Source organism: Buteo buteo, chromosome 27 (assembly GCF_964188355.1).
Source record: "Buteo buteo chromosome 27, bButBut1.hap1.1, whole genome shotgun sequence".
Taxonomy (NCBI): domain Eukaryota; kingdom Metazoa; phylum Chordata; class Aves; order Accipitriformes; family Accipitridae; genus Buteo; species Buteo buteo.
Window position 1 is genome coordinate 75,570 of NC_134197.1, and position 20,156 is coordinate 95,725.

At 42.7% G+C, this 20,156-nt stretch overlaps 2 protein-coding genes across 3 annotated transcripts; one reads left to right on the top strand and one right to left on the bottom strand.

Annotated features, from left to right (window-relative positions):
• Nucleotides 1-3,661: 3,661 nt before the first annotated feature.
• GNPTG (N-acetylglucosamine-1-phosphate transferase subunit gamma) lies at nt 3,662-13,931 on the bottom strand. 2 transcript variants are annotated; one of them, XM_075058622.1, is made up of 11 exons: nt 13,884-13,931; nt 13,387-13,441; nt 13,025-13,092; nt 10,841-10,895; nt 10,649-10,732; nt 9,499-9,592; nt 7,833-7,947; nt 7,166-7,248; nt 6,767-6,895; nt 5,271-5,352; nt 3,662-4,151 (listed from the first exon to the last, which is right to left on the bottom strand). In XM_075058622.1, the coding sequence occupies exons 2-11, from the start codon at nt 13,416-13,418 to the stop codon at nt 4,027-4,029; spliced, it is 867 nt and encodes a 288-aa protein (XP_074914723.1). In that variant the 5' UTR covers nt 13,419-13,441; nt 13,884-13,931; the 3' UTR covers nt 3,662-4,026. The 2 variants fall into 2 exon arrangements, with proteins under 2 accessions (XP_074914723.1, XP_074914724.1); XM_075058623.1 differs by lacking the exon at nt 13,884-13,931 and adding an exon at nt 13,530-13,608.
• Nucleotides 13,553-18,484, top strand: TSR3 (TSR3 ribosome maturation factor). Its single transcript, XM_075058624.1, has 6 exons — nt 13,553-13,754; nt 14,115-14,319; nt 15,175-15,368; nt 16,158-16,331; nt 17,781-17,844; nt 17,921-18,484. Exons 1-6 carry the CDS (start codon nt 13,658-13,660, stop codon nt 18,048-18,050), a joined length of 864 nt encoding a protein of 287 aa, XP_074914725.1. The 5' UTR covers nt 13,553-13,657; the 3' UTR covers nt 18,051-18,484.
• The last annotated feature ends 1,672 nt before the right edge of the window (nt 18,485-20,156 follow it).

Below are 20,156 nucleotides of genomic sequence, written 5' to 3' on the forward strand. Positions count from 1 at the left end.
GCGCAACCCCGTCCTGCCGGCCCCGGCCCCACCCCCCTACACCGCGGCGCCCGCCGGCCCCGCCCCACCAGCGCGCGCCCCGAGGGCCTGCCGGCTCCCCCGCGCGCGGCCCGGGCGCCCAGGCCGCGGCCGCGGGCGGCGCGCGCGAGCAGCCAGCGCGGGCCGAGCCGCCGCGCGCTGCCGGGGCGGGGCCCCGCCGGCTGCCGGGGCTCCAGCGCAGCCTTGGCCGAGCGTCAGTCCTCGAGCGCGCTGCCCCCGCGAGAGGCGTCCGACGCCAGCGCGCTCCCGCGCCTCGGAGAAGGCGGGCTGCCGCAAGAGCGCGCAGAGCTGCTTCAGCCGGTGGGCCCGTGCTCTGCGCTTTTAACAACAAAATGCTGCAGACAAGGAGCTCGCAAGTCTTCCAACACCTGAGAAGCCAGAGGCCACGAGAAGAGTTTTGCAGGTAGAGGTTCTTTATTAAACACCTGTCACATCACTCGAAAAGAAGGCGCGTGCAAAGGGGCAGCTTTTTATTTCCTTAAACAGAGCAGTACATTGCTGGCATCATTGTTTTAACAGAATGCGGAGAAAGCAAGCTAGTCAGAGAAACAAGCATTATTGACCTTAAGTCAATATAAATAAAAGCCAGGATCGCTCTTTTATTCACCAGGATGCCCCCATGCACGTATCTCACTTGCAACATTCTGCGGTAGCGAAAACTGAATCCCAAGACAAATTAAACCTTGGGACAGTACCAGACCAACTGTACTCACTTACTAGGCATCATCATCAGGGACTCCACAGCAAAATCAAAAGCCACAGTGGTGCATGTTGTTCAGAGACTAACCAGCAGTGTCAGACAAACATGGTGCTAATGCAGTTCTCTCTGTAGCTCCGACCTGTCTTACCAGCTGCTGCCATGTTTGGTTTTTTGGTTTGTTTGGGGTTTTTTGGTTTGGTTTGGTTTTTAATTAGAAATTTTAATAGCACAAAAACAGTTTTGCATTTTTTACATCTGAAAGCTTAAAAAAAAAAATGCCTCTAACTTTTAAGGGAACTAAGCTGTATGACACCAAGTTGGGAGGCAGGGTCGATCTGCTTGAGGGTAGGGAGGCTCTACAGAGAGATCTGGACAGGCTGGATCGATGGGCTGAGGCCAATCGCATGATGTTCAACTAGGCCAAGTGCCAGGTCCTGCACTTCAGTCGTGGTGACCCCAGGCACCGCTACAGGCTTGGGGAAGAGTGGCTGGAAAGCTGCCCTGCAGAGAAAGACCTGGGCGTGCTGGTTGACAGCCGGCTGAATATGAGCCAGCGGTGTGCCCAGGTGGCCAGGAAGGCCAATGGCATCCTAGCCCGTATCAGAAATAGTGTGGCCGGCAGGAGCAGGGAGGTGATTGTTCCCCTGTACTCGGCACTGGTGAGGCCGCACCTCAAGTACTGTATTCAGTTTTGGGCCCCTCACTGCTGGAAAGACATTGAGGTGCTGGAGCATATTCAGAGGAGGGCAACCAAGTTGGTGAGGGACCTGGAGCACAAGTCTTATGAGGAGCGGCTGAGGGAGCTGGGGCTGTTTAGTCTGGAGAAAAGGAAGCTGAGGGGAGACCTTATTGCTCTCTACAACTACCTGAAGGGGGGTTGTAGTGAGGTGTGTGATGGTCTCTTCTGTCAGGTGGCTGGGGATAGGACGAGACGAAATGGCCTCAAGCTGCAGCAATGGAGATTTAGGTTAGATATTAGGAAAAATTTCTTTACTGAGAGGGTTGTCAGACATTGGAACAGGCTGCACAGGGAAGTGGTTGAATCACCATCCCTGGAGGTAATCAAAAAGTGCATAGACAGGGTACTCCATAACATGGTTTAGTAACATGGTTTAGTGGGCATGGATGATGGTTGGACTAGATGATCTTGAAGGTCTTTTCCATCCTAAATGATTCTATGATTGTATTAGTTGCTGAGATTCTTCCTCTCCAAGAAAAGTCTCCTAAGTGTGCACGTTTCAGTATCTATGAATCTGTAGGAAAAAATAGAGACTACATTGTTCAGTGAAACTAGGTGGCTCCTCTCCAGTATAATGCAAGCCAATCACTTAGATTCCCTGCGAAAACCTCTCTTACTAGTAATGATCACCTAAATCAGGCACGTGTAAAAAGTTCTAGTCCAGAAAGCAAGCATCGACTATGCATTAAGGGTTGAAGAAGGTAATTTCTACATTACTTAGCAGAATTAAAAAAAAAAAAAAATCAGAACACAATCACATATATTAATGAATCATACACTTACAGTTGCCTTCGATGCAAGTTGAACATATTCTGTGACTAGCAAAATGTCAAATGAAGGTCACCTTCAGCAGCAATTTTACAGACTTACAGCTTTGATACTTTAATACACTGTGCATCTAAGAAAAATGATCCATGGAAAAGGGATGGGTTGCATAAAACATTATCTTCAAATGCAAGTAGATTTGCAATACATCCTGTTCATCCCTACTGTGCACTGCTGGAAGAAACCACTCCTTGCCGTACCAGCATAAATTACTAAGCTAAGACCAGCGCAGAAAGCACCGCGATACATGATGGAATCAAGCTTGCAAGATAAGGCTGCCGAGAGTGCTGGAAAAACACGTTTTCCCATTAAAGTGGCAGTACAGCTTTTAACCAGGTGAATGCCAGCAAGTTTCCGGCAGCTCCTTCACTGCAGCCCCACTCCCGTCCTCATTCGTCCTTCCGCGGTTGCAGGGGAGCGCTGCTTTTTTGGGCCACATCTGAAGAGTCCGCCATGCGACCGGAGAAAACCGCCTCCAGTCGCTCATCGATCTCCGTTTTCTCCCTGAAGACGCACCAGAGCAACAGCCCAGTGCACAGCAGACTGAGAGGCAGCACCTTCGCCCACGGCCTCTCGTGGTCGCTCCCCATGGAACGGCTGACGCTCCACACCCGCGGACTGGCCTTGCTGGCGGAGAAGGGGATGGCCCCCTCGCCCTCCGGATCCGCGCCCGCCGGGCCTCGCCGCCGCGCCAGCCACCTCCGGGGGCCAGGCAGGGGCAGGGAGCGCCGTGCCCTGCAAAGACACAGGCATCAGAGGCGCGGGGCGCGCAGCCCGCGGCCGCGACCCCGCGCCCGCCACCTCACCGCCAGCGGCCCAGCACTCCGCTCATCCCGCCGCGCCGCCCTGCCCGCTCCTCCCCGCGCCGCCCGGAAGCGGAAGCGCGGCGGCGGCCGCGGGGCCCCGCAGGCTCTCGGACGGCGGGCCCGGGCCGAGCCGGCGCCGCGGGGCGCCGAGGAGCTGGGGGGCACAAGCGGTGGAGCGCGGGCGGGCTGCGCGCTGGCCGCCCGGCGAGCTCACCAAGCGGACGAGAGGAGGCGGCGTTCCCGGCCGCCACCGACTCCCACAGTAACGGCTCCCCCGCTTGCGTTGGAAAAGTCCTCTTTGTTCCATGCTACGTACAGAGAACGGCCCTGTGCTCCCTCTGCGGAGCTGTTCTTTTACAACAGTGTTGGTGCTTTCATAGCGCCTTTCCGTCAGAGCCTGAAGAGCTTTCGTTTTACCCACCCGCTCTCCCAGGATGACAGCAACCTCTCAGCGCGGGTGGAGTGGGGTGTTATGCACTGCTACGGCAGAAAACATTGCTTTTTCTGCTAAAGCCTGCACAGAAAACCGTTCGGCACACAGATGAGGCAACGTGTTCTTAATAGTGTACTTGCTGCCTTTCATGCATGCAACATCTTACAGCACTGGTCTTGAACTATTTTGTATATACAGCACCTGTTGCCGTGCTTGATCAAAGAAAATAACAGCTGGGACTGGAGATGCACAGTCTGTAAACCTATGCCCAATATCGGCCTTAGCAAAGAAGTTTTACAAATGATCTCGGAGACTAGCCAACTCTTCTCCGCAATGGCGAGCCTGCACTCCATTATGTTCTGCTTTACGGCAGAAATTCAGAAAGTCAAGAATCCTCGCAGAAGGTCAGTCATCTCGGTGCCACGATACACGTTCAACTTCCTTGACGTTCCATATGAACTTGCTGTTTACCAGCCAAATTTCTTCATACAGTGTCATTCCAAATTCCTGTGTCGCCATGCAGGTGCTCATCATCCTTTGACCCGTTAAAAACAGTTGTCACTGCAGTTGCCAGTTTGTGACTTGTATGTTCAACACTGGTATTTTCAGCTGTAATATTTAGTTTAAGACATCAGTTATTTCCGCTTTTAAACACCAAAACATTTTTGTCACAGAATTTACTCAATAGTTTTGAAATAATAAGTCATCTAGAGTAAGCTGTGAATTCCGCTTTTGATTGTACAGTTCTAATCTGCAATAATTATATGAACTAACAAACTGTCAGAAATACTGTGCAAGTTACATAGTTAATAGTTTAAACATGCAGATAAAATGTTCTATGAAAATTTCAGTACGATGAGTTTTCCCTAGAAAAGGGTCGCCAATTAAAAAAAAACAAAAAAAACCCCAAAAAACAGAGAAGAAAGTTTCTCAAAACAAAAAGAAGAAAAAATAAAGTATGTCACTGATTTTAAGCTAATTTAATTAGCTCAAAGGTTCATTGTTTTCTTCAGGTGCCAATTCTGAACATAAAAGGTGTAAATATATATTCAGGGAGATTAAATCCTCCTTAGACAAATAGTTCATGTAATAATGGGCATGATGGACTGGAAGGCATGGTGGGGAACGACAGAAAAAAAACACAAAAAAAACCCCTAACCCCCCCCCCAAAAAAAACCCAACTTGTCTGGAATTAATCCAGATAAGCCTTGCTTCTTCATAGCCAGCACCAAACAGTCTTTCCTCCTAAAAAGTGCATGTGATATGGTACTTAGAAATCAAAGACAGGAAAAAAAGCTGACTAAGAAAGGATAAAACCAATTCAAAGAGATACAGAGAACATTTCAAGTGTTCTTGAAGAAGTCAGGCCTTGTGGTTGACTATGCAGAAAATGGAGTTACTTAAAAGATGCTTACATGCTATGAATGCTCTAACACCGATTTCCTTTTTCTTTGGCACCTTAAGTACCAGAGACAAACTTCAAATACAACAGCAGTCAAAATTTTTCTATAAAGCTAAAATTTCAAGTCATCAACACATTTGGAGGGGGGGCAAAATAAGTCCTCTTGCACAGGAATCAAGACCTAAGTACTTATTAAAAACTTTGTCTACTGAATTTTACCTCCATATATGTCAGATTATTTAATCCTTGCTGTAACCAAAACCAACATTTGGGTATTCACATTCTGAATAGACAATAATGAAAACAAATGATACCAAAAAACTCACCAGAATTTCCTTTGTATGCAATACCGTGCTGACTTAATAAATCTTTAAGTTTTTTTATTTCTTTAGAAAGTTGCTTGTATTCCTAAGAAAGGAAATAGATTTTAAATGGCGCTCTCACTCTCCAAATGCATACATAAAATGGGAATTTATAAAAAATAAGTCGTCTGTGCACAGCTGTTACAGCTTTTCACTTAGAAGATCTTAAAAGATAAACTGCTTATTCCAAGAACAAGGCACAAATTTTATAAAAAGATATATTCCTATGTTGCCAAAACAGGAGCCAGCTTTTTCCAAGCCCAAGAGTAAAAATTAGGAGTGCTTTCTGTAACTATTTCAGATCTATCCTCTAACTAGCATTTTATCATAGCATAAAATTGCATTCATAAAGTTTGCCACAGGACCAGGCTTATTTTATTTTATATTACAATGCTACAGTCTGGAAGTTTGTCACCTCCTCAACTCTTGACCTTCACATTCTTGCTTTCAGCAGTTTCTGTTAACTTACAGAGCCAGGGATTGCTTAGTATTTTTGAGACTCAAACCACGTATCTGGAATCTCAAAGAAGCTCTAATTTTTTTATTGTGTTTTGGTTTTTACATCAATCAAGAAAGAGCAAAAGATTAACTATTTAAGATTCTGTGGTTACCAAAACAGCCAACTTTATGTCAATTGAGCTATGATGAAGCAGAAAAAGAAGTACAAATTATTAAATATTGTATTGTTAACTATTGGGGAAAAAAAAAATAGGTGAATATTCCAGCTCCTAGCAGTACCACATCAAAAGGGTGATCCTTATATAAGTATATTCAGCTTAACCCCAGTTTATTTGGTTATATTCAGGAATTACTACGTGGTGTTTTGTCTTTGCTACATTTTCAAATAAAATTACAACAGCAGCTTCTTCTCTGCATTATAATGAATTAATTCCCTTCCATGCTCTTTTTTTGATGTTCAGCTTGCACTCCTTGAGGTGGAGCACATTGTCTACCTCTATTTTCCCAATTCTGTTGCAGAAGGACTGTTCACACACATGAAAGTTATTCAGAAATGGACACAGCATAGATCATTCTGCCCTTTGCTTGTGCAACAGCCAATGCATTCTGACACGAGTCTGGGTAATTATCCATGTCAACATTCCCAAGGCTGGTTACACATTTATTTTCACTAGCAAGTCCTTCCTATTTCCAGACTGATACTCCCCAGAAAGAGTACTTATAAGGTGTTCATAACGCAAGTGCCTACTCTAATTCCTATACACACACCTGTCTTCTTATTGGGCATTCAGTTGTGCTGCTTTGTTTTTGACTTAAGGGCTAGAATAAAGATATCAAACCGCTCTGTATGCAGACTGCTACATATTGAAACCAGATGAGATAATCCCATGAACAGATTTCAGCTGAATCCAAAGAGTGTTTACATAATGCTGTCACACTGATACTGTCATACAGTAAAAACTGGCAATATAATTCCACACTGTAAATATTACACTCTATACCTTACTGCACTTCTCCACTGTTTCAAATTCCACACTTATTTTCTTATTCTGTTTCTCAACTTCCTCTTCTTCTGTTGCTTTTAGAAGTCCTGCTTCCTCAAAAATCTCTTTCAGTATTTTTTTGTATCCCTGAAAAAGAAAGTTTCTAAGAGACAATAGATCAATCCACCCGACTCTCATCTCTGCTTGTAATTTGCACTGGCCATTCCAATTCCTCAAGCTTCACTGTAGCAAACATTACAATTATCAGTTGATATAGCAGTTACAGAGCACAAAAATTACTATTTGCCAACTGCAGAATAAATGCATCCATTCAAAAAGGAGAAACTGCAGAAGCCAGGTTTGGCTATTTGACAATAATTGTTCTTTACCAAATAGGGTTGGAAGAAGTTAACAAACCTGGTCAGTTATTAGTTCATCATATAGAAGCTGCTCTGCTTCATCCCACTTCCTTTGTAGTGCTTCAGTCAGAGTTGGATAAACTGGAAAATGGAAGTCAAACCACGTAAAAACCAACAGCATTATCCTGCATTAGTTAAATGCTCCTCTAGTAGCATGCAAGTGTATTTGTTTTAAGAAGTCAAGGTTTCTATACAGTACAGAGTCTCTACTGCTTTCAAGAGTTGGGGTTAAACTTAAAATCCACTTCACGCATTGAAAGTTGCCGGAGAATGCCACCAACCAAAAATTTTTCTCTTATTTCCAGCTAGAAGGCCTCATATTTCTTTGTTGAATGTAATTCTCACTGACCTCTCCCTTTTTGTAATGTAATTAAATGTGCAAATACTGCAGGGCTGATTCCTACGACCAGTCCAAGAAAAAAAGACAAAGAGAAAAAAAAAAACCAAAAAAAACCCCACTCACTGAGTCTACACTAGCAATGACAATTTATTTGAGAAATACCTATGTGTTATAATGATTGGGATTTAAAATACACTTCATATTATATGTTACATTTAATACTCATTTATATCAAGTTACAAACTCAAAGAACCTAAAAATTTACACTCTGAGGTTGGTGTAATATGCCAGCTGCTCCACACACAAATGATTTTCTAAATCTTACCTAAAAGAGAGTGGGGATGGCACACGAGAGGAGTCTCAAATGTCAGAGAGTAAACACAAGTACTCGGCTCAGACACATATGCCAATTTATTGCTCTTTCCACAAACAAGATGAACCTAAACACCAGTAAAAACAAAGATGAGTGAATCACCTCCACATAAAACAGGACAGGACCAGCATTGATGATCCATTTGCTGTCTTCCAATGCTAGCAGATGCATTTCTGTACATACTGTCATGTCAAAGCTTCCAGTGCTGTCACCCACAGAAAAAGAATCATAGCTAGCACATCTTCAAATTATTTTATCAAACGTGAAAACTGCTTGCTCTAATGGGAAATGGTCCCCCCACCTATCACTGTTCCTTGGACTCCCAAGCACTGTATTTCCACCAAGAATTAGAGTAAAAGGGAGGGTGAATAGGACACCCTTTAGAACCTCACCTGACATAAGCATAATTCACTTGACAAATTTTAGTTCTGTCCAATGTGCTAAATAAAGAGAACAATACACATCTAGCCTGTAGAAATTTGTTTCCATCTTTAAACTTGCAGCACCAGTATTTTCTGTCTGTTCAAAACTAAATGCCAGTAAAAGATCTGAATCACAGTATCAAAGGTGATACAAGAATAGTAATTCTTTCCGCAGCCCCTATGGGAGATAAAGATGTTAACAAGGCACCTCCATCACAGTATAGAGTATTTTCACCTTGGCCAAGACATTTTGTCACTTATCCCATCTTCATATTAATTATTATTCCAACTATATATCCCTCTCTTAAGTATTGTATTGTTACCCATCATTGTAATAGCTAAGCATCTTCTACATGAAAAGCAGCCTGTTGTGAACTATACAGTATCTTTAACTCTTCTTCACAACATCTACCTATGTTACCAGGGAATGTGAGATTTAATTCATTGTATCTGTAAAACTGTGTAACATAATGAAACAGGAGGTGGAAAAAGAAAAACATTAATGAATGAAAGGATACACAATGTATGCAAATCATGTGCCACACATTGGGCAAGTCTCAGACACCCTTCTTACCCTTGGCACAGAGACTACTTGAATGTGAAAAAGAACATTTTAACCACTCCACAAAATAAGAATTTTTACTTTTTCTTTAAAATGTACTCACAGAAGAATCTGTTTATCTTGAGTTGGTTCCTCTGCCACTCCCATATATTTGATTCCTTCCTCAATTCTCCTTGCATGCCCTCTGCTCTTGTTTTAACACCTTACTTAGCTTCTCAGCATGCTGTTAACGCCTAATTCTTTTCCCTCCTTTTCCCTGGATGTTCTTAGCACAATATGCTGGCATCCCGCATTCAACAAATAGCTAATTTTCTTTATTTTTCCTGACACAAATTACAAAGCACTGTATGTTTCTACAGTGGTGATAATACCAGAATATTCCACTCTATCAAGGAAAAAAAGGAGTTAAAAGTAACCAATGAGAATACATAAGTAAACTTCTTCAAAAATTTATCCTGGTTTTAGCTTCCCTCCTCCATCCATTCACCTAGCTCCTACAGGAATTCATCTTCATGTTTTATATCACATCTTAAATTATGACTTCTTCAAGGTAGGAACGTTTCAGTCTGTAGAGTGTCATGAGTGTGTGCAGAGAGTCACGCTGTTTGAATTAGCATAGTCTAGGTTATTATACCTTTGTCTGTCTGCTCTTAGTTTCACATGAGTCTCCTTCCCTCATCCACATTCCAACAAATGTGTTGTTGTCAATTTCCCATTCATCCCAGATTCTGAAAGAAAACAAACCCAAAACAGGACATCATTTTATTTTAAGTTACTGGAAAGAAAAAGGTGAACACTCAGAAGGAAAAACAGGAATACCCTTATACCATGTTCAATTTAACTGTATATACTTCATTTTTGTTGTCTTAGTATTTCCAGCCAAGACCTTATCAACAGTGTAGTTTGTTATCTAGGCTGCTACACAGGGCACATCAACATTACTTTGAGAGCACAGTTTTGGATCAGCTTTCAGTTCGCAAACCATTTGCACTTACAAATCCATGTTTACATCCAATAAAATACAGCTTATAGATCATCCCACAACAAATTCCGTGAAGCTATGTACCCTGTGCAACTCGGATTGTTTGCAGGATTTTCAGTGCTGATGAGAGCACCTACAAAAATCAGTTGCTACTTCTGCTAGTCTTAAAGCCAATGATACTCTCAGCATCTCAATGTACCCTTTTCCTCTCATGTTGGCTCACTAATTATTGTGCACACAGGAAAAAAAAGAGACATCTATATACAAAATATTTAGAAAGGCAGTAATTTTAAAGCAGTGCTCTGGTTTATAATTAAGTTTATTTTAGGTCTTATGATTTGGATACTCTGGGGTCTTTGAATACTTTGGGATACTTTTTTGGGTCTATATTGAGTCTTTTATTACCTTTTGTTAAATATGTTTAACACAACGACTAGGCATAAAGCACTCATTTCATTTTGTAAGGTCACATTCAACTCAAAGTGAAAATAGTTAACAGACATGAAATCTTTGTTAGTATAAGCTGTAGTTATACATTATTGAATTTCTCACATGAACATATCACACCTGCAGTTGGCACTGGTTATTAATCAGCCTCCAGCTAAAACAGGAAGTTAGTATTTATCAACAAAAAAATCTGAATTTTTCAAGATGGGGTATTTTTATGCATAACGCCTTGGGAACTACAATGACCTAACCTGACCAATAAAAGAATCTTAATTTTAAACCTGCCTCCTTTTTGACAATCTATAAAACAATCTACTAACAACACAGGTAAAACTTAAAGGTCTAAAAGCCTCACCCTAAAATCCCACTATAGGCATTCCATCGAAAAGTCTGCTCATGCTGAGTGACATTATGGAAAGGACAAAACTCATACTTGTACCTTAAAAGAAAAAAAGAAAAAGAAAAGAAGAAATGTTTTAGACTGAAATAAAAAATTAGTTTGTTCCCAATAAATATATAGAATCAAATATCCAAATCCATTACTCACGTGGATTCCACAAAACTGAAACACTTGCCAGCAAGCCTAAAGAGATGTGCAGGGCCTAAAAACACCACAAAATTACATCAAGGAAGAATAACATTTTGGTTAAATTTAAGCAAGTTACTGTGGTGACAAAATTGCAAGGCGTATGTGACAAATTTAGTTTTCTGCTGTACATAAGGAAATTTCTATCTTCCATATAGATTACTGTAAGTTCCCACTAGTGCTATATTGGTTTGCATCATGATCTTTAACATTTTTCATATTCAACACTCAGTGAAACAGATCAGCCTCTTTCTATGACAGATATAAGAAAACTGTATACAAACAAATATTCGGAGGCCAGATCCATAAAAGGAATCATCAGTGCAGATCTTGCCAAAATCTGACAATGAAATGACTAGAAGTCTTGCTTGGCAGCTGTCTGTCCCCAAAGTCATCCAAACTCCTCAAGTTTATACTAGTAAAGCCCATTTGCTCAGAATGTTGACAGTGCTGCATATTTAAGTTTCACTGAGATTCTCGAACTAGATATTCCTTTTCATAGTTTGCCTTCATGGTCTGATCCAGGTAGTATTCAGCAAGATAAACCTTTTACTGTCAGACAGGTCAGCAGTTACAATTCTACTCTTGTAGAATTGACCATTCCAGCCTTGCTGTCAAAGGAATCCAAGACAGGTAACTTGTCATTCAAAAAAGGGCCCAGAGTTCTGAACTAGGTGCTACAGGGCTATTTCAGTGTCCCTTGTTTAAGGTAATTTTGCATGGGATGATTAAATATTTGTGAGGAAAGGAGAAGAAAAGAGATTACAAAGCAAGTAAAACAAAACCCCATCCTGGATTCTAATTCCTCACTGCCAGGATTGCCTATGTACTTCTTCCAAAGAGGCAGACAAGCAATCCTAGAAACAAAGATCAGACCACCAGAATCATGCCCTCCGGAATGCCCTAACCACTGGGATACAGGCAGGTTCTCTTTCCCATTTGATTTTTCTGACTGTACGATCCTGCGCTTCATTCTACAGATTATCATAGGCTTGGCCAAAGGGTTTGCTCCTCTACTACATGCAACCTGTGCTTTAGTGATTAGGATGCTCTCCCCACAGAGGAAGAAAAAGCAAATTCAAATGTCCCTGAGGAATGCATTAAACTCATGCCTCCATTTCCTGGGCAGATGCTCTGAAAGAGAAATTATAGTAAATATTACCCCAGCTGTCTTGTAAAAGAAAAGAACAAGTAAGGTTTCCATGCTAAAGAAATAATTGTGAAGACAGGGTTCCATGCCTTAAGATTCCAATTCCATAGACATTCCCAATTTTTGGCCACACATAAGTTCCCACATCCAGGAAAGAAGGATTTCTATCATACTGTCCTTTTCACTTTTTTCCTGCTATTTTTGGCATCTTTCCATTCAGCATTCTATTACTAATCGTATTTCTATTTCACTTTTCACATGCAGTACCTGCAGAATTTATACATTTGATTTGGATTTATAAAACATGACAGAAGACATTAAGCATCATCACTTTCAGTGTCACCATACCAAGATGCCTTTATTGAACCTGAACAAGGTTTAAGCCCGTGCCTAAGGTTAGCAGAGAGACAAGAGTTATTTCCTTTTGCTTACTCCTTGCATTCAGGGTTTATTTTATCTACTGTCCTCCACATATTGTCTAGAATTTTTAGATTCCTGTTTATTTTGCTAAAGTGGTGGATTTACATTGCAGCACCCAGCCTTTGTCTGTGAAACTGAACCTCTGTGACTTGTTCTAAGACTACTTTTAGGACTTTTTTAAAAATAATTTTTGAGTATTAAGTACCATCAGATGATGGGATGGCTTTTATATGACAATCTCAAGGATGCTAGGGATTGTTTCAAGAAGAAAGTAAGTTTTTAGTAAGGATCAGAAGGATCTGTGACTGCCTCAATAAACGCAGAATAAAACATACGGATAGCACTGTGACACCACCAGTCCAAACAGCACTGGGACATGGAACACAGAAGAGGTTAATCCAGGTTTTAATCTGTCAGAAGCACAATAAAATATATTTGCCCATCCTTATTTCCCCCGATGCTCGTAAAACGACAAGTAAAATCAGTCTTTGTCTGCATAAAGTCAGGTTAGACTATTTTGCAAGTGACTGTCACTCAATGATGAAAACTACAAAAAAGGTAACGCTTGCGTATACCTGATACTGCAGAGGGGGACATCTTTGGCTGCAGCCTGTTTGGCTGAGGCAAGAACGGGTTATTCAACCTTTCAAAAGAAGGAGAGTGAAGCATTTAAGACCGAGTTACGCATCTGGCTCCGGCTGTATCCTCCCCTGCCCGAGCGTCCCAACACCCGCAGCCGCGCAGGACGCGCAGAGAGCAGCGACCCTGCCCGCGGGCCCACCAGCGGAGGCGGCAGAGGCGGCAAAGGCGCCCGGGCCCGGCCGGGGCCGCCCCTCCCCGGAGGACGGAACGGTCTGGAGCCGCCACAGCGGCAGAGGAACCCGAGCCCGCCGAGGCCGGGTGGGTCGCGGGACGCGGCGAGCGGGCGGCCACGCACCCGAACGTGTTCGGCTCCTCCACAATCTTCATCTTCCCCGCCGAGGCGAAGAGACCTGCCGAGCAGAGAGCAGTTGGCTGCGGCGGGCGGGCGGACCGACCCACCGCCGCACCCGCTCGCCCCCCGCCTGCCCCCGCGCTCACCCAGCGCCGCGCCCAGCGCCGCCAGCACCAGCCGGGCGGCCGCCATCGCCTCTTCCGCTGGAAACGGAAGGGCGCGGGGCCACGGGGCGGCCGCTCCGCCTAGGCGCGGCACCGGGGAGCGCGGCGCCATGGAGCGCGGCCGGCGCGCCGCTCCGCGGAGGGGCGGCCGGCGCGGGGCTCGCAGCCTCGACACCTTCGCGGCGGAGGCGGAGGCCGCGCTGAGAGGTGCGGGAGTGTGCCGCGGCCGCTGGGCCGCGCCGAGCGGGACCGCGGGTCCTGCCGAGGCGGGCCGGGCCGGGCCCTGCCGGGCGCCGGGTCCTGCCCTGGGTCCTGCCGAGGCGGGCCGGGTCCTGCCTTGGGTCCTGCCGGGCCGCGGGTCCTGCCCTGGGTCCTGCCGGGCCGGGCCGGGTCCTGCCCTGGGTCCTGCCCTGGGTCCTGCCGGGCCGCGGGTCCTGCCCTGGGTCCTGCCGAGGCGGGCCGGGTCCTGCCCTGGGTCCTGCCGGGCCCCGGGTCCTGCCCTGGGTCCTGCCGGGCCGGGCCGGGCCGGGCGGCCGCCGGGCAGTAATGCGCGCCTGCTGTTTTCAGCTTGCCTGGAGGGAGAAGGGGCCGCCCCGGGGGCAAAGTTCCCGTGCCCTCTTGCCATGTGGGAGCTCGGACACTGCGATCCCAAGAAATGCACTGGGAGGAAACTGGCCCGAAAAGGGTTGCTCCGAACCCTGCGCCTCCGCCAGAGATTCCCGGGCCTCGTCCTCAGTCCTCTGGCTACTGAGTACGTCTCTCCAGCTGACAGGCAAGTTCCCGGTGAGGCCCGTGCACAGGTGACCTCCCTGCCTGTTGGCAAAGCCCGGGGAGGTGCAGGCTGTGGGGAAGAGCACTTGGTTCAAATGCTGTAACGATGGTGTATTAGGGTGAACATTTTAACCACTGATCCATGGCCACAACTGTGCTGCGGAATAAATTTGACCTTCCTGCTACACTACATTGATGCGTGAACGTGAGAAACGGAGCTGTTTTATTAAATCAGGTTAATATTTTTACACAGCTGCTGTCAGGTGAAAAAAGCATCTATAGATCCCAATGAGAAATCAAAGTATGTGGTTTGTAGGTTAATTTGTTCAGAATCACGGGCCTATAGCTACTGCATCTTTTAGGATTCCATATTCAAGTTCTTTGGCTAGGCAACACAATGCATTAACTAGAAAATGTACTTGGGGGAAACACTAAGAATTTTCTTCAGATGTGCCTGCAGAATTTTTATAAAGATGTATTTACTCAGAGAAAAGATTAGTCTTTAGAAGCTGGTGGAGAACCTAAATCTGAACTTTGGTGTACTTTTAAGAATGCGAATGTTACTATTAACCAGACTCTTCTGTCACATTTTTTAAACCTAGAATTTTTCACTTTCAGTTTGAAATGTACGGATAAACCTTTTTTGCCACATGGCATGTTCAGACAAAAAGCATGTTATTATTCTTTCTCATTGCATCTGTATTTTAGATCATTGTAAAATGCATGCTTTTTGATTGACAAAAGGCGGGGTTGTATGCAAATTTGTTGCCAGTATAAAGTGGCAATTGTAGTTCCCGCTAACTTACCAATACAATGATAACAGTTTTTCAAATACAGTGATGTTTCTTTTTTTTAGGCATGTCATTGCTCAGAGTGGAATGGCAGTCATAGATTGCTCATGGGCCAAATTAGAAGAAACTCCCTTTAAGAGAATGAGAGGAGGTCATCTACGGCTGCTGCCTTACTTGGTGGCTGCAAATCCTGTAAACTATGGTCGGCCATGCAAGCTGTCCTGCGTGGAAGCTTTTGCTGCAGCTTTTTGCATTGTCGGTAGGCTGTAATATGGGTGATGTGAAATATGTTACCACCAATTCTTACATCCTTAATAAATCAGCAGAGATGATCTGCGATAGACTAAACTGTAATGCGGTCCCACTGGTCATCACTTTGTTGAGTTTGGAATCAGATTGCCTAGCTTTCTTCGAAGTGCTTGTATCTGGTAGCATCGAGGTATCTCTGGGGCGTTCATGTCAGTTACTATACAGGACACATAAACTGATGATCCTGGTTTTGTCAGGATGGCACTTAATGTTAGAAAAACTGTTTAAAAAAAAAAAAAAGCCAGAAAAGACAGAGCATGAATCCTTAAGCAACTTTGTCTTAATGAGAGATAACAGCTCTCTGTTAATAGGGTGGGTTCTAGTTAAGAACAAAAGAAATTGCTCCCTCTTGTGATGTTTTGCAAACTCATCACAGAAGTTTCTTGACAATTGAAGAGACATGCTCTACTATACTGCAGACAAATCTTATCTTCTGAAAATATCATATGTACAATTGCTGTCTTGCTGAAGGACTGTGGGAGCTAGACTTTGAATCATTCATTACCTGTACAAAATATTTTTATATAACACTCACTAAAAGACTATGAATTTTTCTTGGATTCAGTTAAGTATTTCAAGTTAAACTGAAATTTGAAGATATTTTTAATCTTTTTAAAAGTCTGAATCCCTGAACACTGAAAAAATGCTGGCAAACATCTATCATAGTGATACATAGGTATGTACTGTGAGTGAAATCTTACAATGAAAAAGAAAACTGATCATTTATCTTCTGTTTTAGGATTCCCAGACCTAGCCACCATTCTTCTAAGGAAATTTAAATGGGGTAAGGCATTTATTGACTTGAACAAAAATCTCTTGGAAAAGTATGCAGCCTGTCATTGCCAGGAAGAAGTGCTGAGAGTTGAAAAGGACTTTTTAGCTAGTGTCCAAGAAACAAAAGATGAAGAAATAGGTAAGAAAAACCACAGACACACCACACACACCTTCTTCCTAGCTAAATTCCTTACAATCTTTTCCTTTAATCTCATGAAAATATTGGCAAGGTAGAAGATAAGAGCTTTGTTGAGATGTGTTGTTCTGTCTTTATACTGTATATTCTTCTTCTAAGCAAGTTTGCCTATTTTTTTAACTCAAAAAGATGAAAACGACTAAAGTAATTTAATGCATATATTAATGTATTCACAGCTGAACTGTGGAGCAGCTACCCTGATTAAATTAAGGATATTGGAGAATTAAGGAGTAAAAAGAAAATATGATGCTTCCTCATTTTATCCACAGATGTTAAAAGCAGAGTATGAGTAAAAAGACTAGTAATTCAGGAGGACTGTAAGAGAAATATAGGCATACAGTCTGACAGCAAGGTAGTTGCACATAAACCTAAGAAAGACCTTTAATGGATACATTTATATAGTCCCTAATCAGGATGTTTAAAATCAGACCTATAAAGATAATGAAAATAGCTTATAATACGTACAGTAGTTTATTCCCAAATTCTTCCAGTAACTTATTGGTATCCCAGTATTTCAGGCTATATTCACAGGTGAGTGCTTGGTCTCATTCAAGACAGCATCAAAAAAAGCTACATCAAGTGATCGAGAACATATGAGGAGAGGTGCTCCTAATTAATGTTTTCCTTTCACAGTGGTTAAGTCCCATAAAAATAGGCCAGGGGTTCACACTGTAAGATGGTAGACAGCCTTTAGTTTCACTGAACTTTGATGTCTTTGCCATGACATGCTAGGCTGAATGAAATCATCCTCCTGTTTGCTGGAAGCCTAACTACTGTTACATTAAACTGAAGACAGTTCTTGAGGGGCAACGCTACTATGCCAAACAAAGCACGCTTCCCCCCACAATCGTATGTATTTTCTGGATGGACTGTAGTACCAAAGCTGTCATGCCTTGTTTGACTTTTCTGAGGTAACAGTTCTCCCCAGCTGTGTAAGTCAAAGTAAATCTAGCCCTACCCTTACTGAGCAAGAGCTAAGCCTGGACAGCTATACTTCACTTCTCAGTAGAGATGAACTAACTAGACAGCCCTTTTAGAACTAAACCATTCTGAGAACATCCATGTTTTCTTACCAAAAGCCTTAGAAACCTATGTGTACAGTCCGACTACTCCTAAAGAGCTACTGAACCCCTTTGGGGGGGGAGGGGCACAAAGGGCATGGAAAAGAGTGAAAAGACTAGAATGGAGGGCAGGGGGTCAGGACTTGGTAGTTGTTTCTCACCTCCCCTGGCTTCTGACCAAATGACTACAGTAAACTTTACAGAAAGCTGAACTGGACTTCCTATGTCTTCCCCTCCATGCCAACAATCTTCTCTTAAAATGAAAATTAAGGCAGACCATTAAAATATGCCTTCTTCATCAATGGGTATGTTTTTTTCCTTCTTTTTCCAGATCCATTTGATGTTGAATCAGGAAAAGAATTTTCTAATCCCAACAGACCAATCAATTCCCCACGGTAATGAATTTAATTTAAATACTATTTTTCCTATTATAAGTTGTTTTGCATTTTTAATCCTGAAAAATGTTTCCAGACAAGCACAAAGTAATGAAGAATCTGAGGAAGACAGCGTGAGCACTCCAGATGATGCCACTGAAAGCAGTGATGAGAGCAGTCCAGAAGATAAAGTTGCTGCAACAACAGCCAATAAATCAACTATTTGAAAAGTAAAAAAAAAAAAAAAAAACCAACAACAAAACGAAACAAAACAAAAAACCAAACCACAGTAAAACCCACAACAAACAAACAAAAAAACCCCTACAATCCCGAAGAGTTGTAACATCCTGTATAAAGAAATTTTCTTGTGAACAGTTAACAGTGTGGCTTGTTCACCTGTAATTTGATGCCTAGCAAATTCCTTCCTTTAGGTGAACCTCAGGCGATATGTGCGCTTATAGGTCTATTTGTTATGCGCATAAAGGCTTTAGGTTGTTTAATTTTTAGATAATTGTTTATGGCATACTGATTATTATGTAAAGAGCCTGAAGCTTAGTTACAAGTTAAAACTGTATTCTAATCAATGTGTCTGGAAAGTGTTTATAGGGATTATTTTTACCTAATAGTACATTAAGTAAACCCTTCTAACTTCTGGGCTATATTTCAACTGGAAAACATGACTAAGTTACCACGCTCTTCAGAGTACCTACCACATAAAGAGCCTCTGACTTTTTGCAGGCCTGAGCCTGCCATATGTATTTCAACTACTTCATCTAGTTTAGGGTAAACTGAATACCTAAGCTTAAAAGGAAAAAAATGCTTCCTGGAATTGTTTTAACATCTCAGTATGTCTTTTCAGTAACTTTACATGCTTTTTTTTTTTTTTTTTACTCTGATCAATAGTCCTAAGCAACATACGTTTTGGTACTTTATATTCACAACTGTACCATAAAGTTTCAGGTAACAGGTTCAGCAATGCTATCTGCCTGCATTCTCATTACTTGAAGCGGCACTCTACCAAGTCAGAAATACACATTGTCCAGCCCTTAAGGATCTGAGTCGGAGACTCTCATCAGCACTAGTATCTTAGTTCACTTTTTTCCATATGCCTGCCAGCTTGTGTAGTGAAAATGCAGCTGTTAGCAGTTGTCTTCTGTACATTTAACTAGAATGCTCTACTGTTTCCAGCACCGAAGTGGAACTTATTTAAACCTAAACTTCAGCAACCCTTCAGTAGAATTGGAGATACTGAGGACAATTCATAGTGTTACCTCCATATATAGAAGTTCTTGAAGTCACAGCAAGATCTTCACCTCTTAACCCTCATCTACTGGAAACAGTAAATGCTAGCTCTACTGGAACTAGAATTGGCAGTCACAGCAGCAGTTTTAGTGGTACAAATATGCCATTTCCCTTTAAAAACAAAAAAAAGCCCAAGTAAGTGACTTTGACAGGGAACCTTCTCCTTTAGCTCAGTTTCTCAGTTACTTTCCCAGCCCAAGCATATGAAGTCTTTTCCAAATCAGCTGCTGTAACAAGGATTTCTAGATAGTGACAAGGAGGCAATCCTACACAAACAATTTTTAGGAGACTAAGAGTAACGTGAGGGTGTTAGCTATTCTAATTTGGGGGAATGCTTTTATGTTACAAAGCTGTCGTAATCAAATGCAGACAAGCAGAACAGATCTGGGAACAGAGCTGTATCACACTTAGAATAACTTAAGTCTCTAGCAATAGCCATTTTTTAATAACAAAAGCACTGAAGAAGCTACAGCTCAGATGGAACAAAACTTCTCACACTTCATTTGTTTTGCAGAATGATTTTGACTAAAAATACAATAAAAAAGCAGTTAAAGTTTAATAGAGGGCATATCAGCTTGACATACATGAAAATAACTTACATAATTTAACTGATTTCCTTTACAGAAGGAAACTGTAATTGCATAGAGCACGTCCTTTTCCTAAAAGCTATATACATTGACATATGGAAGAAGGCACAGAAGTACTTCTGATAAACAAGTACCATTTAAAATCCCCAGTTGCTGTAGGTCTCCTTGCATTCCATGGACAGCTTCTATAATTGTTCATATCAGTCTAATGCTTGTGTTATTTTATGTTAACATGGTCACACCAGTATGTTGATCCCATTATGCACAGTAAGCAATTGGTCTCTAGCTAGTCAGAATTCCTAAGGAACTGATCAAAGTTTAATAGCTGCAATTACCACTTGGGGCCCAAAGAAGGGCTGCTTTCATGCTGGGGGTGGGGGCAGGGAAAAGAAATGAAGGCAACATCTAAACAAAAGGTAAGTGCAGCATCACAGGCCTTAAAAA